At 45.7% G+C, this 21,837-nt stretch overlaps 2 protein-coding genes across 4 annotated transcripts in view; one reads left to right on the top strand and one right to left on the bottom strand.

Moving 5' to 3' along the window:
- BICDL1 (BICD family like cargo adaptor 1) overlaps positions 1 to 4,985 on the top strand; it is a 50,925-nt gene extending 45,940 nt beyond the window's left edge. For 2 of the 3 annotated variants that reach the window (XM_071815947.1, XM_065851968.2), the window contains one exon: positions 758 to 4,985. In XM_071815947.1, the coding sequence (XP_071672048.1) occupies positions 758 to 958 (201 nt within the window). In that variant the 3' untranslated portion in view covers positions 959 to 4,985. The remainder of the gene's footprint in view (positions 1 to 757) is intronic. The other variant, XR_011741670.1, reaches the window with a different exon arrangement.
- An 883-nt stretch (positions 4,986 to 5,868) lies between these two features.
- Positions 5,869 to 21,645, bottom strand: RAB35 (RAB35, member RAS oncogene family). The gene is made up of 6 exons (XM_065851648.2): positions 21,490 to 21,645; positions 17,713 to 17,763; positions 15,960 to 16,083; positions 9,219 to 9,343; positions 9,011 to 9,135; positions 5,869 to 8,479 (listed from the first exon to the last, which is right to left on the bottom strand). Exons 1-6 carry the CDS (start codon positions 21,539 to 21,541, stop codon positions 8,351 to 8,353), a joined length of 606 nt encoding a protein of 201 aa, XP_065707720.1. The 5' UTR covers positions 21,542 to 21,645; the 3' UTR covers positions 5,869 to 8,350.
- Between the last annotated feature and the right edge of the window lie 192 nt (positions 21,646 to 21,837).

Below are 21,837 nucleotides of genomic sequence, written 5' to 3'. Positions count from 1 at the left end.
GTGGCAACAGAACTAATTATTTTGTATACAGCAACTTCACTGTGCTGCAAACACGGATGAAACCAGAGCGTTTCTGGTACATCTGCAGAACCACAGTGCAGTTTTTCACGGCAAGCTGTCAGCCAGAGAGCTCCCACTGCTCTGCTGGCTCCAGGGGAAGCAGCGGGTCTAAGGAACGAGCACATTCTCTTTGGGAAGCCTGGTGCAAAACCAAGGAGGGGTCTGGTGTGCCCATGTCTGGTCCCAGCCCCTCGGCAGCACCTTCCCCGAAGAAGCCCCATGAACAGTGGCTGCGCAGGCAGCTCTGTCATGCCCACCTGCTTGCTCCACATGGCAAACACACACACTCGCTCAGGACAGACATCCTTACATTTTCTGGTGCTTGCTTTCAACTGCATTTATTCTCTTTTATTTATTTCTTCCCACAACAGAAACACACACAAGCTGCAGACAGCAGAGAAAACATAGTTTAGGGGTGTCACAGAGTCCCAAGTGTGGTGATGCTCCTCTGCAAGACTACCTGAGCAATTTATCCCTCAGAACTGTGTGATTTACCCTCCTTGCTCACTAAAAAGCCTCCTTGCAGCAAGCAAGGCTGAGCCTGCTGCCAGCTGAGGAGCTCAACCTGTCCCCACTCCCATCATCCCTCCTCCATCTCATCACAGCACGTTTCACATCAATTTCAGCCGCGTCCCCACGCAAGCTCCCTTTGAGCATCAGCTGCCACTAACACCAGTCTCCTCTCCCTCTGCCACAGGATGACATGCACAGGGTCATTGACCAGCAGCTGATGGACAAACACCCGAAGGAATGGAGCCAGCTTGCTTATTCCTTCTCCAGTGGCTACGGCGCAAAGCGGAGTGCCAGACCCCACCCTGTGTTCAGGCCGGAGCAGCAAGGGGACGAGCCCGTTGGGGCAGAAGGGAACCGGCTCTTTTCCTTTTTCAAGAAAAATTAATTTGAAAAAGAGAAACCTCTCCAACGATTCCTGGTTCAAGATGGGGAGGGGAACAGCTGTCCAGCTTGCTGATGGACCCAACTCTGATCCACTAAGAAAAAAAGAAGGGGGCAAAGGAGTTAACCCTTGAGACTCTGCACTATTTACACTGCACCTGGTCTGAACCAAATGTTTACATGAATTGGAGATTTGCAAAGCGATGTGATACTAATAGAAAGAAACTTTTCTTATTCTTTAAGTGAAGCGATAAACTTCAGGGTATATTTTAGGCGCTTTGACACAGTCCAGTTTCTGCTGTGTAGAATAATCTGATTGTCTTAAAAGCATTCTCATGCTGGAGAAGGAACTAAGCAGCCCCCAGATAAAGCAGCAGAGGGGATTGAGAGCTGCCAGCACGGCAAGCACAGGGGGAGGAAGAGGGCTGAATGCAAGAGAAGAGAGGGGAGTCATCAGCCTCCGGTTCTGGCAGTCGTGATGTCCTTCATCCATCCACCGAGACAGGAGTCGCTCTGGCCGCAGCATTGCCGTGTTTTGACAAGTGTAGCTTTCTCTGTGGTGGAAGTTGAGCCCTCGCTGCAGATCCTGCCTGGGCGCCGTCTCCCCTGCAGCTCTGCAGAGCTGTTCACTCCTCGCTGGGAATCCAGGCTCCTCGCACGTCAGGGCACTTGTAAGATTGCTCATGTTGCCGTCTTCTCTAGCTCCCTCCTGTTACAGAGATAAGAGTTGCCAGAGTCTGTAGTTACACAGAATGTTCAGGATTTTTCCCCAAGAGACTGACCATCTACAACAGATTACAGACTGGATAGGAGTTGTGGATGTTCAGTCCTGGGGCACCTACTGTCCCTCCAATGGCCAAAGGTCACTGTGGAGCTTCAGCAGATCCCACACCTTTCCCCAAAGCCATGTACCCCTCCCAAACAGAGTGGGAAACCTGTCATTTTAACTGGAAGGGCCCCACAAAAGCCTAACTGATAATTCACTGAAAGCCTACGTATGATGGTGTCAGTAGGTCTTTGACGCTGGGCTGGCAGACTTGATCCTCAGAAAGCATGCAAGCATCTACCTTCACTAAAGCCAAAGGCAGTTAGGGCGTCTACAAAGCTCTGGAAAGCCTGTGGCTTACTCCGTCCCACGCAGTGACATTAGCTATGGCCTAACAAAAATGATGAGTATTTGTCCCTGCCTGCAGGTCATTTACTACTCAGCCCTTTGGTGAGCAGGCAGCCAAACCTCCTTTTGACTGAAGATGATCAGAGCCTGCTTTGCTGTAAGCACCACTGGATCAACAAGAAGAAACGTAGCTTATTTGGTGTATGGTGCTGGAAATCCTGCAATACTTCAGTGGGGACCTTCCCCATGCACTGGATGGGCACCTTACAGCTCTTTAACACAGCCTACCATCACGAACCAGTGAGGAACGCCAGCTGGAGTTCAGAGATACCCTGCTGCTCTCATGCAATTTGCACACATTCTCCAAGCTCACGATACCCACAGGCCCTGATTTGTTTCCCTGTTGCTCTGAAGAGGCTCCCGCCCACACTGTCCCACCGCCACGGAGCGAGGTACCGTCAGCTCTGCCCTGCTCAGCAGCTCAGGTGCTAAATCACCATCCCACAGGAGCTGCTGTCTCTGCTCACTATGTACAGTGACAAGCTTTCTGCTAGAATTAGGTATCAAACACCTTCTTCTAAGAAGCAGGTAAGAGGTGGTTTGGTTTTTATTATTTATGGGCTAGGACATCCATAATACCTCAGTACAAATACCCTTTCTGCCTACAAAGATTTAAGCATTCCTGTATCTCCTTGTTGGCATGAAACTACCACACTGGCATGAAATCATCTTACACTGAGGTAGCTCCATGTTGCAAGGAGCAGAGTACTCTTTAGGATTGAAAACAACGGTAAAAAAATGAATGGTAAAACCTGTTTACTTGAAAGCAATGAAACCTGCATTGCAGATCCTACTCCAGGAAATTCATAGGTAAAGCACCACCAATACAGCTTGATGCTCGCAGGGAAAGGAATCTGGAGTCTCACAGGCAGGGAAGGACTGGACCTTGGCCTCTCTAGGCAATGCTCAGCTGTGGAGTATCTGCTCGTACCAACTTGTGCAAGTCCGGGAAAGGACTTAGTGCAGTGGCAAGTCCTCCCCGTCCCAACTTACCTGTGTTGTGACCCTCGATAGGGCAGAGACATGCGGCACGTGCTCAGCATCTCCTGCTGTCAGGACTCCATTACACCCATATACGTTAACACAAACTTTGATGCCTGCAAAATTAGGCCTGGGTTCATGGATGCCAGCGATACCTGTGAACAGTTGTCTTCTACATGTTGTTTGAAAACGATGTTTTGCTGATTGTGGGAGAGCCATGTGAACATCTTGGTCCTCACAGGCCTATTTTCTGCTGTCAGTTGTCACTTCCCAGACCCCAACAGCTCTTCAAGCCACATGCCGAGCAGCAGCGTGGGACTCTACCCCCGTAAGGATGGATGGATGGATGTACGTATGCAATCCTAAGGCAAGGGCCTTAAGTTATCCAATGAAGATGCAGTAATGAGATGAAGAAAGGTGCCTTCTGCTACATTTTTGCTGAGAGGAAAGCGACTCCTTCAGTTGCAGGGGTATGCAATTGAAATACACAGCACATCTCTTCATTTAAGGAGGAACCTACCTTAATCCCATTGCAATTTTATTTATTTAATAAGAGTGATGGAACAGATTGCAAGAGAAGAGTCAGCATGTTCTAAGGTGCGAGTTGGGTACGGTTTCTTAAAACTAGCCCCTTAACCCTAAAGATTTAGTTGCACTACTAAACCCTGAAATACAAGAGGATTGGGTTTAATGAACTGGACCACACACCAAAGGAGACCTCCTTGTGCTGAGCTGCTACTCAACAGGAACAGAAACTGCCTTAACACAACAGCTAGGTTTTGTTGTTTTGTCTTCAAAAACCTCATCAACGCAGTCCTTCACGATCTCATTTGTTATGTTGTGTTCAACAAGGTCCTGACTGTTTCACCTTGAGCTGTCATTAAAACACTCATCTCCATCCTGTCACAGCCAGGAGTCTGGAATCATCTTTGCAGCACTGGGCTGGAAGACACTCAGCTTGTGATACTTGATACTTCTAGGACACACGGCATAAAGGAAACATCGGCTCCAGTGAATGAGATGGAGGAAGCACATTAATCCAGCAGGTACTCAGGATCCCAAAGTAGATCTAAAGAGTGGGATCAGCAGCTTAAAATACAACACTCACCCTTGGTTTTGAGATAATGGTAAACGAAACGGTAGCGCTGCACAGTCTCTGCTCAAACACTGCGCAGAGATGCCTGCTGAGATTAAGGTTACAAAGAACTTCCCCGCGGTTAAGTAACAGGTGACTGCTCAGAAGAATGTTTATTATGGCAGCTGAAGAGAAAAGGATCAATCTCGCTTTAGGAAACTCTGCCAGGGAATCAACTGGAAACAAGGAACAAGTAAGTGTCAATGAGAGGCAAGTCACTAGCACTTTATCGTAACCCAAACTTAGATCTGCAACTTGCTGTCGCGATGAACAATAGATCAGTTCATGACAACAGAATAATTTTGCACAGAGAGGCAAGAAGTGAGGTTACAGGCAGCGCTGCATGCACAAGGACTCGATAGCTGCACGCACTTGTCCTGCTCTGAGTGGTAAACTCCAGGTCTGCCTCCACATCAGGCAAACTCTCTACTCCCCACTGGCTATAAAAAGCAAGATTGTTTTAACCAAAAAGCCAAGGAAGGAAGTGTCTGGGTGCTGCAGCAACGATTCCCTTCGATTGAGAGGGAAAAAGCACACAGCAGGAACAAGCAGAAAGAATGTATCCATAGATATGTACATATACCACAGTGCTGTAATTTTTGTATGTAGCAGTAATGTAAATAAATGTATGGTTTTTATAAGATACATATTATAAAAATCTATAAAGGCATATTTTTAGTAAAAATGCTCTACTTCTTTTGTAAATAGTTCTCTTCAGAATAAAACAGATCATTTATATGATACTGTCTCGCTCTCAAGTCACTGCTTATCTTGCCTAGCCGCAGAACGGGCTCCCTTTTTGAACTTTCAGCAGCTAACAGCACCTTTAGTACTTCATCATCGCAGAAGTTCAGCCACAGAAAGCACATGGCATGTGTTCAGAAGACAGCAGTCCTGGAAAAAAAACATGTGAAGCTTTTATATCTCCTGCCACGCAGGAAAACAGAAAGGGAAGCTTGTAAATCTCCTCCACCTTCCAGCCGTTTTTATAATTTACTGCCTTTTCTACTGAGGGATATTCAAACTCTGACGAGTTTAGACACAAAATACAGATGGATGGACAATGAAACACCTGCAGCTTGCACCTGGTCACACCATGTACACATCCTCAGGTTTCCCCTCCAGTCACAGCAGAACGGCCACGCAGCAAGGACCTGCCCCCCCCAGCCCGTCTGTGCGTCTGGGCGGACGGGGGAGTCAACACAAGGGGCAACAAGCACAGCGATGGTTGCACAGTTCCCGAACAGGAAAACATACCTTCATTTCCTGGGAAAGCAAGGAAAGATGCCACATGCTGTTCAATCGCCCCAGGGCCTTTGAGGAGAAGCTTTCAAAGCTCACTCCACACATTTTGTAGAACAGAAAGACCAAAGATTATAGCAAGATCAGGAGCATCTCACTGTCACGCAGAAACAAGGCTACCAATCCCAGCTTATTCTTTTATTCACATTTGAAACTAGAATAGCAACTAAACATTTGAAAGCATTAATTGTAGTTTTGCCAATTCTCCCTTTCCCAGGAGAAAAAAACAACAACTCTACATAGAGCAGTAGAGCTCAACCCTGACTTGCCACCCTCCACCTCCAGATGCTGGACAGCAGAGTAAACAGAGCCTCGGAAAAGATTTGGCAGCTTGTAACCTTTATTTTTAGTTTTTTTAAAATTATTTAAAAAGCATAATTAGAAACTTTCATAACAGACATAATCCTAGCAAACCAGTTAGACATTCAATTGCTCGACATTTAGGAAACTTCACATCAGCACCACTAGAGACACACTCCCCACCCCTTCCAATCGAATAGTCAGTGGCGAGAGCAGAGAGGTAACGGCTCCTCTACAGCCAGCTCTAGGAAAACGCGAAAAATATATCCCACCTTAAGCCAGGAAGCTGGACACCTGGATTGGCAGAGTTCAATCCACAGCCACAAAGACCTGGGCTCAAAGAGGACCAATCTTTCCATACAAGAGAACACTCCAGGCTTGGGTGCACCAATTCCTCATTTTATTGCATCATTTCCAGTAAATTCAGACATTTTATTTACTCCTGCCTGTAGGAAGTTACTCCTCCTTAGATCTGCACACACGCTACCACAAGAGTCCGAAAGTAATGGAAGTGGTGACCATCGCGGGAGAGCTTCATTTAACCAGGAAGGTGTGAGGACCGACCAGCTCCCCCCTCGTGCACACACCACGGCCCACACCAGGAAGCAGATGGGCTGGACCGGTGTCACCTCAGCCACCACTTTCCACGGCCACCCGAGTCTTACAGTAATCAGAGCTCACACTGTCATCCCAGCTCACTCCTATTCTTGGGTTACCAAGGAAAGATATGTGAAGAAAAGAGACGGGTGAAGGCAGCTGGGCACACACTCCCAGCACCTGAACTGATTAAAAACAAAAGTGTCACACATTCATTGTTTGCTTTTTTTAAAAAGTCTTTAAAGTGATTGATCGTGATGTGATTGTATGATTAGGACTTTTACCGCAACCCATAAAATCTAAAAAAAATGCAGGCAAGATAAGTGACTAAAATTTAGCCTCTCCTGGGGGAAGAAGGGAGAGAAGTGGGCTGCTCCAAAGCCCGTGGACCTCGGTGAATCACACCCTACCAAACTAAGGCCAGCAACTCCACAGGGCCACGTCCTGACAAACCGAGTACGTCCACCTTCAAGGTCTTAAAGGAAGTCATACCCTCTATGCCTTTTAGTCATTTTAAGGAAAAATTCTTTTTATAATTATTATTTAAGCAATTATTCAGGCGCTGAGCATGTACTTTCAGCCCAGACATTTGATATTTTAGTTACACACACATACACTCTCCACCTTTAACTACATCTACTCAGGCTGATGAACTGAGCCCTTGTTTGCCCAGAGTGGCCAACAAGGACCAGGAAACTGCTGCTGAGCACAGCGAGACCAGTTTGTTTCCAAGGGTGATCCTCCACCACCACATAACCCAAGCAAGCAAGCTTTCCATTTCTTGAAGTTAAAGAGCAGTCCGCCTTTCTAACAGAAGAATCCCGGGAATGATCCTGCAGCAGCTTTCATATTCAGACATCAATCCAGAACAACTGGATTCATTTTCATGCCTTTTCTCTCTCAAAAGCTTTGCCACCAAAATTCACATTCAAGTTCAGATCGCGTATTTGTGGACAATGGGGCAACGAGGACAAGTTTGGGTTTTTTTGGCAGAATCACATGTTTGTTCTCAAAAGAAATGGACCCTCACTAAGGACCCTGGCAGAACCAGAAGCAGAGGTCAAAGGAATTAAACTTTGCTTTAAACAAACAAAAAGTTTTATCCAGATAAATCCCACTTCTGCAGGTCAGTTTGTTTTTCAGTATCTTGATACAAACTAAAGGAGAGCACAGGTACAGCTGGGCCGCAGCACAAGAAGGTGAAACCCAAGGACCCAGCCAGAAACCTGGATCGTGGCAAACTGAACTTTGAGGCCCCAGCAGCAGCACCTGCTGCCAGCCCAGGGGCTGGTGACGTGAAACCCCAGGCTCCAGCAGCAACACCTGCAATCCTGGTACCTAGAAACACAAAGCCTGAGCCCCAGAAAAAGCCTGGAACTCCAGGTGAAGCCGCAGGTCCCAGGGGCACCAGTTGCCAGCCTGGAGCCCAACAGAAATGAAGCTGGAGGCCCCAGAAAGCAGTTGCTGCCAGCCCAGGGCCAACTCGAATTAAGAACTTTGAACTATTTCTTTAAAAAGATGAACTCTGCAGTCCATGATTGGTTGACACTAAGAAGGCATAAGCCAAAGCGACAACAGGGAGGCGAGGCTGGTTAAAGCAATATACATTATATACAAACTCTTGGGTTAATTAGTCCACTTGGTAGGCAACGTCCTTTCTTGTCTACAAGGCGCACTGGAATGAGCAGGGGAGGAGAGGGGGGCAAGATTCCATCTGATACCTTCTTGGCACTGAAGCGGTAAGGTGCCAGCGCCTCTTGATAGAAAACATGGAGAAAAAAATAATCTTTAAATAACAGCACAAAACTGAGAAAGTCCTCCCAAAGCCTGCCCCAGTGGAATTGCCCGAGTCTAGCTGGAGGGGCTGATCTGTCTGAGAGCAGAGTCTCTGCAGCGGGGAAAGGGCATTAGCAGCACCGCTTCTTCCTTTTACTGTTCTTCGTTAGCTTCACCACATCATTCTGTTGCTGCTGTTGCTGCTTTGCTAAGTTTTCTTTCTTTGCTCGCAGGACTAGCTCTGTAATGCAATTAAACATCTGCAAGAGAAACGAGCAAGTTCAGACCACCCAGGAACCCAGGCCAGCTTTTGTGGGAGTTGCTTCAGCAGAACAGATATTTCAATAATGATTCACAGGTCTTCCCCAATCCACTACAGGCTAAGCAGAAATCCAGTATCTTCCCAACCCACTCCCAAGCTAAATCAATCACCCCTCTATCCCTTTCCATAACCAGTAAACAAAAACCAGCCAGTTTGCCAGCTGAGGCCAGGGGTGAAGACTGGGCAGAGCTCCCTCCTAGAAGCATCCTCCCTAGTGACAAAGCTTTCCTGAGAACATCCCTGATACGTCAGCACTGTAAGCCTTGTGAAAATGCAACGTCGGCTCCTTCACTTCACTTCCCCAACCCCTCCAGGCACAGCTGGATGCCTCTTCTTGACATTTTACCTACTCACTACTTGTACAAAGGATTCAATCTTTATTCCTCAAAGCGAAGAATGTAATTCTTGCTTTTTCCCAAACCATTATCCCCAAATCATTTTATCTGTACTCTTCTGGGTATTATATTACCTCTTCCACATTAATATTTTCTTTGGCGCTGGTCTCAAACAATTGGATCTCCATCTGCCCCGCAAATTTATAGGCATCTTCTGTTTCTACCACTTTTCGCTCTGGGTCATCATTCTTATTCCCCACTAAAAAATGAAAGGAATAAAAAAAAGGTCATTTTGGTACTTCAGCAGGTCAGCCTGTTGGAACCCTCTGCTCACACACTTACCCAGTATTCGGCAGACATCATCACAATTTTGATTAATTTCATGCAACCACCGTTTTACATTCACAAAAGATTCTGCACTGGTTACATCGTAGACAACAATGACCCCATGTGTTCCTCTGTAATACCTATGGAGCAGGAAAAGACAATAAATGTTAACTCAAGCTCTTTCTCTTTCACTTAGCTCCTACAAGACTCATAACAAATCCCCACGTTACAGCAACCAAGTGCCCCCATCTTCTTTCCACTGGGAGCCATTTAATTCTTTTACAACAGCTAGATCACACGCCATTCCTCTAAACCCACAGAGTTCCCTGCCTGTTCAGCCCATACAAGTAGGTTTCGAAGTCCAACGGCTGCTGTTTACTTCCTTGTTCAGGTTGTCAAGCCGTTCCAAGATTAATGTTGTCTTCCAGGTACAGGAGCAAAGGTAGCGGTGACCCCCGTGTGTCCTCAGAACTGGCCGTGGTGTGAACCTCTGCGTTGTACAAGCCACGGTGAGTTTTCACAGTGATTTGGTTCTCTGTGAAAGATCACTTACAGACTAATATTTCAGCAGATCTCCAAATACACTCAACCCTCAGTCCCAGCTCTCTTGAGCTCACAGAGATTCGTCTTGTTGAGCGACCGTGTTCTGATCACACCTTCCTACTCAACAGATCGACTCGATATGTGCATTCAAAGCACTCTGCTACCTTTAGCCATTAAAAATAAGCTTCATTTCAGTTTATTGCTATTAGTCTTGGGCAACCAGCACCTTTAAAAGATGATGAGCAATTCTGATATACAAGAAAAAGATCAGAATTCAAGTTCCAACATTATCACCTGCATGAACATACTGAAGGCAGACAGTATGCACACCGTGAGAATGCTACACAAAAAAAGCAAGCTCCACCTTCTCCATTCCCAACCACATTCACAGGGCTACCAGGTATTTAGTGCAAATGAGGCAGCTTTGACCAAAAAAGCCCAAACAAACCAAAAAAAGAAACAGTTGACAGTGAGGTCTTTGCCAGCATCCTGTTTTTATATGTTCTGTAGCTTTATTCTTTCCCTTTCATTGCCTCCACTTTCTTATGATCAATATTAGGATTTTTAATAAAACAAATTCAAGAACCCAACACATTAAAATTGAGGATTTTCCCTTAAATTGTGACAGCATTTCTGGACCTTGATCTGTCACCACAAGCACCTCTCGCAGCACTGTCTCTTCCACTGCACCTCACTGATCTCCATTGTGGCCACTCTGGTTCTCTTTGATCATTTATTCCAAGTCAGTGAACACATCTTTGAACTTCAAAGCCTTTTAATCAAATCCAAATGCCCTACCTTAAGGAAGCTCTCAAAGCTTCGCCTCACTTCTGCTACTGATGTGCACTTTAAGAAGACAGGCAAGTATTTCTTCCATGCCATGTTTTACCAGTAATTTATGCTGTACGTTCACTTTCCTTGGCAAGAGCTCACTCAGGTAAGCATTATTTACTGCAAAACCATAAGAGATCCTGCACGTCCAAATATTCTACTCCATTTGCAATCATTTCCTTCAATAGCTTTAAAACTTGCTACAGCACTTCCTTTGAGCTTTACTTTGTTACAAAAGCTCAACTTGATTTCATAAATTAGATCTTTTAGAGGGAAAAGTATTCCATAGCTTGAATCCACATGTTGCAAAAATAATCCATCCTCTCCTGACACTAACATGTACTGCACACAGTTTGCAAAAAATACTGGGTTTTGTGATAGTGCTGGAAAGGGAAAGATCTCCGATCCTAACACCACACTGGATTTGTATACACCCGAACAATAAACTAATTATCTTCAAACTCTCCCATATCACCGAACAGTCTTTTAATTCAGTAACCGCCAGGCTGACCTACCACCTCCTAACACTGAGAGTTACATTTGCAAAGACAACACTCAGCTTTAGAGAAACGTGGTGGTTCATCTACACCTCCGCAGAGCTGCTTGGTTCTGCTGTGCACACCATAAACCCACGCTGGTAGCCCTGCCACCCAAACCAGAGGGCCCGATGGAGCACCCTGATGCTCTCACCCTGCCCATGCACCTGGGTTTTCTTCTAAGCAAAGCATATGATGTCAGGGAGCAGAATACCACGCACCCTCAAAACACGGATCCCACTCCTTATATGCCGTCAGCACAGTCGTCGTTTGCTCCCAGGGATGAGGACTTTGCGTTCAAAACTCCACAGGAGCTGGGAGCTCCTGCCACGAAGTGCTAATATTGCCAACCAGCCCACCAGAAATACCTTCCTTTGTGGCAGACAGCAACCCCAGACTCCTGTGGAGTCCCTACCAGCACACACGGCTTCTGTTTTTGGAAGGGAAAACTGTCTGGCACATCATTCTAGAAAGGTTGTGAACCCCTCATCTACACTAAAATGTCATTTTCCCCACTGTCTGACATGACCCTTTAGTAGCCCCAGAGAGAAGACCATGACTACCTTTTATTCCCTAACTCTTAAGCCACAATACACATTTTTCTCAAAAAGCTAATCAGGTTGTTTTCTATCATTTGCTAGATACAGCCTTGCGTCCTAGATAACATTTCAGGCTTAACAAGTACAGCAAAGATTCTCCAAACCCAAGTGTAGGACAGTACTAGAAAACAAAATCCAATTTATCCTACCCCATGCTTCAAATTTCAGAATGATGCAGTGCAGAATTGCTTTTATAACAAGTTGTAGGCTTTGGTGAGTAGAGAACAGATGGGGCTTTTGGCATTCAGGGAGGAGTAGGTGTAAATTTTGTGCTTTTGGCAACCAAGAGGTAGTTGAGGCTTTGACACCAGGGAAAGAATACCTTATCTTCTGCCCAGCCACATTTTAGGGAAGATGGAGACCATAGACATGACAGCAGAAGAGAAATGAAGTTCTCAACCTCAGCTTCCCATTCACAGACTAAACAACTGATGCTGTGCTCTATATGGCAGGAGTGCTCTGCCATGTACCCTACAAACCTCAACAGCCACCACCTGCTCCTGTTGCTACAGATAAATACGTTAATGAAATACAGAAGAAAAAAAAGTTACAGAACAGTTATTCATGTTTAGAGTGTCTATGAAAGTATCCTGTTGAGGTAAAAGAAACCAAATCTGACCTGAGTGTGCCCTTGGATGCTTGGTAGGAGCCAACTATCTTCCATATGGCTGGAAAAGTTACCTAGCTCTACCATTTAGCTTTGGTGTGGAAAAGGCTTAAGAATGCTAACATTTAAGTTGAAATAAACACCTACCTTGCTTGTTCTACCTAGAAAACTATATTTAAAGAAGTTCAAAGACATAAACTCACTGCCTTTGAAACATTACCTACTAATACTGCAGACGTGACATAGAAAATCTCCAACACTGGTTAACCAAACTCATCGTGTCCTTCAGCCACCTGCATTGTCCCCTCGCATCTCCCAAGACAGCCTCTTGGAGCAGAAGGGAACCTTCTGCTATTTGTTGTGGCACACCCTACTACAACATACCAATAAGAAAGTTCTCAGATTTCCTCTAGTAAATGCTTTCCCAGATTAGCATCTGGAATAATAACTACTTTCATGAAGCAGGTGGCTAAGTAATATTTAGAAGAGACAGAGTATCATTGGCTGCATCAGTTCAGTAGGGCACATACGTTCATTTTTTCCAGAAAAAAAACCAAAACCAAAACAATAACAAACACCCCCCAAAAACAAACCAACCAACCAATAAAACAGATCGAACTGAAACAAAACACTAACAAAAAAACCCCTGGCCAACATGAAAGACAGGTCATTGGTTCAATCTAGCATCTTTGTTAATACATCACTAGTTTGTAGTATACATGTTTCCTTATTTTTCATTGCTCTAGAGTTACAACCAATTGCAGACACTTCTTTTTCATACTCATCTTTTTTTTTAGGTTCCTGGAAGCACTTCTGTTGTCACAGGTCAGTTGACTAATCTTTTGACCATCATATCTGGTTTACAAGACACATGAATTCTATCCTTTCAAAAAGTCATCCCTCTCTTGAACAGGCCATTCCACACAAATTCATGGCAGAAAGTCCCTCTGCATTACTGTTCATCCTGAGCTACTATGTGACAACTATTATAGCTTAAACCCTAAGCCCACAGTCCTGAATCAGGACAGAGTAGTCCTGCTTACAAAGGCAAATCAAGTACAGGAACTGGTTGTTCATGCATCTTAAGAATTTCTGCTAATACAGCTGAGTCCTGGCATGCTACATCTCTGGTGAATTTAAATCAAATTCAGAGCTTGGATGACATTCTATGCCAACCAAGTTCACACAATTTGGCCTCTGCTCCCACTAGGCACCAGCTATCCCAGTATTTCCACATTTAATAGACAGTAAAAACAACTGCTGCCTTTTATACTTCCCAGTCTGAAATTCTGACCTAGTTTATTTTTCCTGAGTTTCTATAGAATACTCCAGATCAATTTGATTTCTGTTTCTTAACAGTTTTATTATGCTTTTCAGCCTCTGTAGCGCTAGTCAAATTAAGATCAAAATAGCACAACCTTTTAATGTTTCCCAATTTTCTACTATTAGCTTCCTACCACCTCTACATTTTGCAATTCTAGGTCTACAAAGCAGTACTTCCAACCTATTGCTATTATTACCAGATGGGCTCTAATTTCAGACTTCCTTGCCAGGCTTGGCTAAAAATCAATCTGAACTCTACCTTTAACTGTACAGGGACTTCCTGGTGTACAGTAATGCTGAAGGAACACCTTTTCATATTCTTAACCTCCATTTAAACCTCAGTCTAGTCAAAGACTAGAGAAATACTACTACACTATTGACAGTGCACTTGCACTCCACCCATGATTTGGTAGCCAAGCCTTTTTGTAAGTACTACCGTGTTAACTTGATTGGTCACTCAGTTTGAGATAAGCAAATCAGTTACAGTATCACTTTGCCAATAAAATAGATACAACTATTTCTAAAATCCAAATATTGTTATCTCCTGTTTTTACAGGTGATATGTTTGGGCCCAGAATGACTCTTGAAAGATACCAGCAAACACCAGACAGTCACGGCCTGCTGACCTAGCAGCAAAAGGAGTCCTCACCACAACGTAACCAGCATTCCCAAAGTGTTTTCCTCAACACTTAAATGCACTTGGACATGGGAACTTCTTTGCTTCAAGTGGCACAAAATTAAAATCTTTCTTCCCTGACCATGGAAGATTCTGTAACTACCAGAATTAAGGCAGCAACACTGGGGCCTTCACTTCCCCAACAGGAAAATATACCTCACTTTGGTAAAAAGCTATGCAAAAGAAAGTAGCAGCAGAGTTCAAAGAGGTCATGGCACAACTGCCCTCAGACCATTTCAGCTTCTCCATTTTAAATGTTAATTGAAGAAAAAAAAACGTACATAAAACACCACACAAGGTTGCATTTGCAGCTATTCCCATTCCCAAAACAAAGCTCCCTTTCCTGATATTCCCCACTCGGTGCCGGCCACCACAGCGTTCTGACCCAGCTGGCATCGGCCCCACGAACCAACGCTCATTAACACAGCTCCGAGTCGTGTCAGGGAATCTGAAAACAGGAAGGCCGTTTGCTGACTCAGCACTAACTGGGGCGCGCTGTGAGCAGGCTGTGCGCACAGCTGACAGAGCCGCAGCCGCATCACTGCCTCCCTTCGCCCCTTCCTGCCCCGAGCTGCCTGCAGCGCCCAAACGAGAAGTGATGTCACCCACAGGAACCCTACGAGGGGCAGCCAAGTTTTTTTTTGAGCTAAACACTTAAGAAACAATGGAAGTAATCCAGTAATATCCGTACAGAAGCGCAGAGGAAAGGGGCGGTGCATAACTCAGGTTCAATTTTGCCATTTCTAGCTGTTTAGATGTAACGCGCATGCAACCAATCTCACTACTTTTATGTCTGAGTAAGTTAACCAATACATCAGCTGAAAACGATTCTGCTCTCAAAACAAGAGCCAAAAGAGAAGTCAGTCACCAAAGACCAAGTGAACCACCTAGGCCTTTCAAGAATTATTTAAGTACCCAAAGGAAACAAAAGTTCAATTTCCAAGTGTATTTCTTTTCTCTTCCCCTAGTGCCACAGTGAGCAATCCCACCTTCACTGCAATCAGTTTACACACATATTTTATTCTTAGTTCCCACCACGGCAGCTCTGGGTGCGGTTTCTCCAGGAACAGGAAAAGCTGTGCACACGCTGTTCAAAAGGACAATGAGCATGAAATTGAACCCAAACCAAGGAAAAGGTTAAATTCACGCGGGCACTGCTTCAACAGAACTCCACACAAAGATAGCTTCTGAAATGCATTTGTCCTAGAAGAAAACTAAGTACTGGAAATCCTATTCTTCGATCTCAAAGCTACTCATCAGTCACAACACAGTGACGGTTCACACTCTGTCTTTCTGCAACACAGAGGATGACCTTCTTGGCTTCAGAGACAAGTTTTCTACCATGTGCAGAATGATGAAATAATTCCAGTTCTACCATTTGGAAACTAGCAGCAGAGGACTAAGACACAGTAATCATGGAAATACATAGAAGAGTGAGGAAATCTGAAATCCCAGTTTCAAACTTGGCCACAATATCACAACCAACATGATCTATTCTAAAATAGTTGAGAGAAGACCCACTATACAAACAGCAAAGCTATCGTTTGCTAATCAACTGCAAAATTAAAATAACGAAACCATAACTCTAAACTACAAGATCCATACACTAAGCTCCACCTCACAAAGCCCAGTTATACTCACGTTGATGTAATAGTCCGGAAGCGCTCTTGTCCAGCTGTGTCCCAGATCTGAAGCTTCACCTTCTCTCCATTGATCTCAACTGTCCGGATTTTAAAATCCACTCCAATAGTGGTAATGTAGCTGCCTGAAGAGAAAGCACAGATCAGTGAGAACCTAAGTCTTGTTCATTTTGGATATCCAAAGCACACTTTGGAATGCTATTTGGCAGCAGCAGCACTCAGACTGGACAGGAGAACAAGGTTCCCCATATCTTTTTAAATGTCCTATCAGGTCATGCTGATCTGCCTATTTTTATCTGCAGCTAATAACAGATAAAGCCACTTCTCCCATGTTACCCTTAAAATTTAAATCTCAGTGGTACAAAGTAAAGTTATTCTTCTACCATGCTGGTGGTCAAGAGTAGGCATCCAAATGTCTCAAGAAACAAAGAGAGTCATGGAATCATTTACATTGGAAAAGACCTTTAAGATCATCAAGTCCAACCATTAACCTACCTCTGTCACGTCCACCACAAAACCATGTCCCTAAGAACCTTATCTACACACTTCTTAAACCCCTCCAGGGATGGTGACTCCACCACTTCCCTGGGCAGCCTGTTCCAATGTCTGACAACTCTTTCAGCAGAGAATTTCTTTCCAAGATCCAGCCCCAACCTCCCCTGGCACAACTTGAGGCCGTCTTGTTCTGTTGCTTGTTCCTTGGGAGCAGAGCCTGACCCCCCCTGGCTCCAAGCTCCTTTCAGGCAGTTCAGAGATCAGAAGGTCTCCCCTCAGCTCCTGTTCTCCAGGCTGAATCCCCCAGGTCCCTCAGTCGCTCCCATCACACTTGTGCTCCAGCCCCTTCCCCAGCTCCGTTCCCTTCTCCAAACTCACTCCAGCACCTCAAGGCCTTTCTTGGGCCCAAAACTGCCCCGAGGATTCGAGCTTTGGCCTCCCCAGTGCCTAGTCTAGGGGGAAAGTCACTGCCCTCATCCTGCTGGCCACACCAGGGTTGGTACAAGCCAGGATACTGTTGGCCTTTTTGGCCACCTGGGCACACACTGGCTCATGTTCAGCCACTGTCGACCAACACCGTCAGGTCCTTTTCCACCAGGCACTTTCCAGCCACTCTTCTCTGAGCCTGTAGCACTGTCTGGGGTTGTTGTGACCCAAGTGTGGGACCCAGCACTTGGCCTTGCTGAACCTCAGACAATTGGACTTGGCCCATCCAGATCCCTCTGCAGAGCCTTCCTACCCTCAGGCAGACCAACACTCCCACCCAACTTGTCTGCAAACTTACTGAGGGTGCACTCAATTCCCTTGTCCAGATCGCTGATAAAGATATTTCAATAATGGAAATTCGGAGACAAAGCTTTGCTTTAAAAGTCTGTGCAATCACTTATTTTGAATACAGTCTAAGTTTCCTCCCAATAAATTAGTTATGTCACAAATGTTAAGTGATTTAGTCACAATATTCAATCAATCTAAATCCCAAATGGTCCATGGGAAATCTGCACGGATTTACAGCATAAGCTAAAAAATGAAACTATTTCTGGAACCCTGTCAGTATTTACATATTGTGGTACTTTCAGTTACAAGTGAAGATCAGACAAGGCGGCTTGTGTAGGCCTATACCAGGAGAAGCAAAGTTAGAATCATAACAGATTCCTAGTACAGTGATCAGTTAGTAAATGCACAAGACAAACTCCTGGTCAACCAGCAGCATGCAAGCAGGTGTTGATCATTTCACTTACTGAAGTAAACAAAGCACTCACCTGAGAATGTATTATCTGCAAAACGCAACAGCAAACTGCTCTTGCCCACACCTATGACAAACAAATACAGCAAAATCTTTGAATACAGTCATCTTAGGTGTCAGGTAACATGACAGTATTTTACCCATTCACTGCATTCTTAACTTTAACTAGGATCTTTTCTCAGCAGATCATTTAATACCATCTGCCGTGACTATTTGTCTCAGCACTCTCCTTGCAGACTTGATACAGCACGCTGCAGTCACTCCAAGACTCAGAATCCTTATTGTGGCGGCAATTACAGGGCTTGTTTTGGTTTTTGTTGGGTTTTTTTTTGGGGGGAAAGGGGGGGTTTGTCCCCTCCTTCCTCCAGCCCTCAGCAAACTCTAAAATGGTAGCTTTTGAACTGTGGTCAGTACTAAGAGTAGATGAAAGAATAATAATTAAAAGCAAGTTTACAGTCAGTAGACTTACATTTGCCGAGGAAAGATCCAAAAATGAGTGTGTTCTGCCAATTAACAAGCACTCAGGACACTGCTCTAAACTGCTCTATTGAATTCCACTTGCACATCGTGCTTAACACCACTGCCTATCCCCCATTCACTGATGCTCTTCTGAACGTCAGTGGAATTTGGACTACTTAGACAATCAGCCCAGGGTTTGGTACCATAAAGCTTATGTTATCATTGCCACAGTTTAAAAGAAATCTAAACCAAACAAGGGAGTTGGGAACCATTGTTCTGTATTGCCATCCAAAACAGGCTTGTTCCACACGTTGCAGGAAGGACACATACCTTTCTGAAGTTGTACCTTTCGCCAAAATGTTCCATGAAACATTTCATTAAGTGCTTTGAGTAGCACTTCATCCAGGTTTTCCTTAAATGATTGTTTGCACCCTGAACACACCCTGGTGCAGGGAAGCATTTTTCACAGTGCTTCAAACAATAATCTTAACAGACCCACTCCTGCACACCCAACCAAGGGAATCTGGGTATCAGAATGCCTCAAAGTCATTATCTCTGCATAACATCTCTGCTGCTAATGTCCCTTCCTCTCCCTTCCCTCCAATAAAGAAACTTGCTATAGCATGAAGAGGAAATTCGACTTCACCAGGGTGATTATCTATTACATCTTTTCTGGTAGAAGTTAAACTAATTGTTTTGATGATGTATAACTTGCAAGTTCTTAACAGAAGACCTGTGCAAAACACATGTGCAAAGACTATACAGAACTCCAACAGTTCTCAGCTGCTGACCTCTGAAGACAGCTACCAGCACATACACAAAAACCCCACAAACCAAAAAATCTGCATGATTCCAGATGTCATTTGCAAAGAGTACAAACCACCAGACATCTAGAAAATCCATCCTCACTTCTCACTGTGTTACAAATCTTAAAGAAAGAAAAAGAATGCTACTAAAAGATACAAAGTTACAGCATGCATACACTGAATACCTTTGAGCCCAAAAAGGTAGCAGAGCTGTTCCTAAACTTTAGCAGAAGACTGGTTATCTAGCAAGAGCTCGACCCCTGCAAAATACCAGTTGGCTAAGGTTAAAATTAAAAAAAACAAAGTTTCAGCAAGTACTATGCTTCCTGATCAAGCAGCCTTGGCCTCCAGCTGAATAAAAATAAAGTAGCTGGTGGAACCCGCAGACTCGTCAGACCACACCACCTTCTTGAAACGTCAGTGAGCCCCAGGCTGTGCTGCAGAGCTGCACACAACCACTGCGCTGTCACACTGTCCACGGACACCGGCTGGTCTGCCCTGTTCTCAGCGCTCAGGCAGTTCCTAGAGAAAAGAAATCTCCTGGATTCAGGAAGCTCTACATGCTCCTGACAAGGATCTCACTAAGCAAACGCTGCCTCTGAGCTCCACTGTTCATGAACAGAGACACCACACTCTGCGTGACCCTCCACCTCCCACACAGAGTTATTTGAAGAGCTGGAAAGAGAAGGCTGGCAGGGCCTCTTTGCTTTCTGAAGACATCAAAACAAAACAAATAAAAAAGGCCTACTGGCTTTGCAAAATCGAAATTAAAAGCAAATTTCTGTGCCATAACAGTCTCTAAAGCCCATATCTTACTGAATAGAGAGTGAATTAAAGAAGCACATGCAAAGCACAGATCATCTGTATTAATTTTAAGTATTTGGCACAAGTGAGATCACCATCAGCTCTTCAAGATGACCTGTTTTAAAAACACACAAACCTACTACCCTCTTGACATATTTGCATACGGGGACGAGAGCAGATGAGATAGAATGAGATGAGATGAGATAGAATCATCCTATTCAGCATCAGCCCACTTCCTATGGCAGGGAATAAACATCAATAAACAAGGCAAGCAAACTGTTTTGTGGAAGCAGGGACAAAGCCTTCCTGTTGGGGTTAGCAAAAACAAAAAAGAAAAATCAATACTCAAACTACATAGTGAGATTTAATTACAACAACAGAGAACCACAGGCAACCCAACTATTGTCACAACACTTTCTTCCTCTCACTATAGGGACTCTGGAAGACTCAGCTAAGAAATTTCATTTAATTGTTCAAAATGAGGAGAAGTCTTCCTCAGAGTTTTCACCATCCTGTTTATCTTGCCTGAACAGTTTTCAAACTCATCAGCAAGCAACAGAGCTACTGCTCTATTCAGAATGCAGCATTTGGTTTTAATAATCCATAGGCTCCCAAAAGCGCCCAGGGTTCCAAGCTGGTTTGAAGCTGTTACTCCTTCTTCCTCTTCCTTTTGTATTTCTTCTTGCAGACACAGTTTAGTATAGAATAAAATAGTTTTACATACAGCTAAAGCTTCTGGAGGTGACAATTGCCAAGATCGTGCAGCATTACACTTGCACCCAAGAGCCGTGCCTCGCTGCATGCCGGGACCTGCTGCCTGAGGGACCACACCTCTATTAAAAGCAGAGGGTGGATGCCATCTCCTCCAGTTTATGGAAATTAAACTGTAAGCTGTTGGAGTGTTACCAACACTGAACTGGACTGAAGGCTGGAACCTTCCCAGTCCCGATTCTTATGTGCACAGACTAAAGTGCCAGACACAGGCCGAGCTCACGCATCTCCAGGAGTTTCTGAAACTGCTGCAGAAGTATTCACGGGTTTATTCTCAAAAATCAAAAGCTACTTCTTATCCATAGCTATTTAGTTATTTGCATCGTATATGAGAATTAAGAGTACACAAAGTCACCAGCTCTTCAAGGATTTAAAGAAGTGACAAACTCTAGAACCCCCGGGACTTCAGGTTGAAGCACTAGAAGAGTCTTGAGGAACAATTAAGATAATAAAGAGTATTAAAACGCAGTAGTCGCCACACTGGCAGCAATGGTCCGCAGGGCTGAGGAGCAGCCAGTGCTTCCCACGGATGCCTCGAACCGCCTGTCACAGGGCAGGGAATTCCCTCCTCAGCCCGAGGGATTAGTGGGCGCCCCCCAAACCCGCGGCTCAGGGCCGGTGCTGGCAGGAACGTCGATGCCGCTCTGACTTCTACGTCCCTAATCTGCCTTTTCCTAAACCTGCCCGAGCTATGTACCAGAACATCCTGCGGTGGCCGGTTCCGCGGGTTCCCCGCAGACGCTCCCACTGCCCAATGCGCCCCCTCAGCCCGGGGTCCCCGGCCGGCCCGGGCACAGCCCAGCACCGCGGCACCGGCAGCGCAGAGCCGGGGGAACCGGGCCTCCCCGCCTCCCGGCCCCGCCGCCGCCCTCAGGCCCCTCACGGCCCGGGCGGAGGCGAGGGGCGGCCACCCCGCCAGCGGCCTACCCGCGGGCCACAGCGCCCGCCCTCACCGCTGTCGCCGATGATGAGCAGCTTGAAGAGGTGATCGTAGTCCCGGGCCATGGCCGGGGCGGCGGGAGCGGCCGCGGGCGGCGGAGCGCGCGGGGAGGGGGGGAGGGGGCGGCGGCGGCTCCTCCGGGCCGGATCCACTTCCCGAACAAACAGCCGGAACTGACAGCGGTGCCGCCGCGCATGCGCAACGCGACGGGGACCGCCAGCTGCGCCGGCACGCGGCCGCGCGTGCGCCGCCCCACTCCCGCGCGCATGCGCATACGCCGCGGGGCGCAAGGAGAGGGCGATGCCCCCTCAGGCTCCGTGGCGGCCGCTGCGCATGCGCTGCCCCCCCAACCCGCGGCACG

Source organism: Patagioenas fasciata, chromosome 17 (genome assembly GCF_037038585.1).
Source record: "Patagioenas fasciata isolate bPatFas1 chromosome 17, bPatFas1.hap1, whole genome shotgun sequence".
Taxonomy (NCBI): Eukaryota; Metazoa; Chordata; class Aves; order Columbiformes; family Columbidae; genus Patagioenas; species Patagioenas fasciata.
Note: the sequence above shows the minus strand (reverse complement) of the source record. Positions and strands in the feature narration are given on the sequence as shown.

Excerpts from the sequence above, each read along its gene's own strand:
- RAB35 (XM_065851648.2), bottom strand. The coding sequence starts at position 21,541 with ATGGCCCGGGACTACGATCACCTCTTCAAGCTGCTCATCATCGGCGAC. Across the intron at positions 17,764-21,489 it reads GCTCATCATCGGCGACAGCG|GTGTGGGCAAGAGCAGTTTG; the intron begins GTGAGGGCGGGC and ends TGTTTGTCATAG. Across the intron at positions 9,136-9,218 it reads TGATGTCTGCCGAATACTGG|TGGGGAATAAGAATGATGAC; the intron begins GTAAGTGTGTGA and ends TTCATTTTTTAG.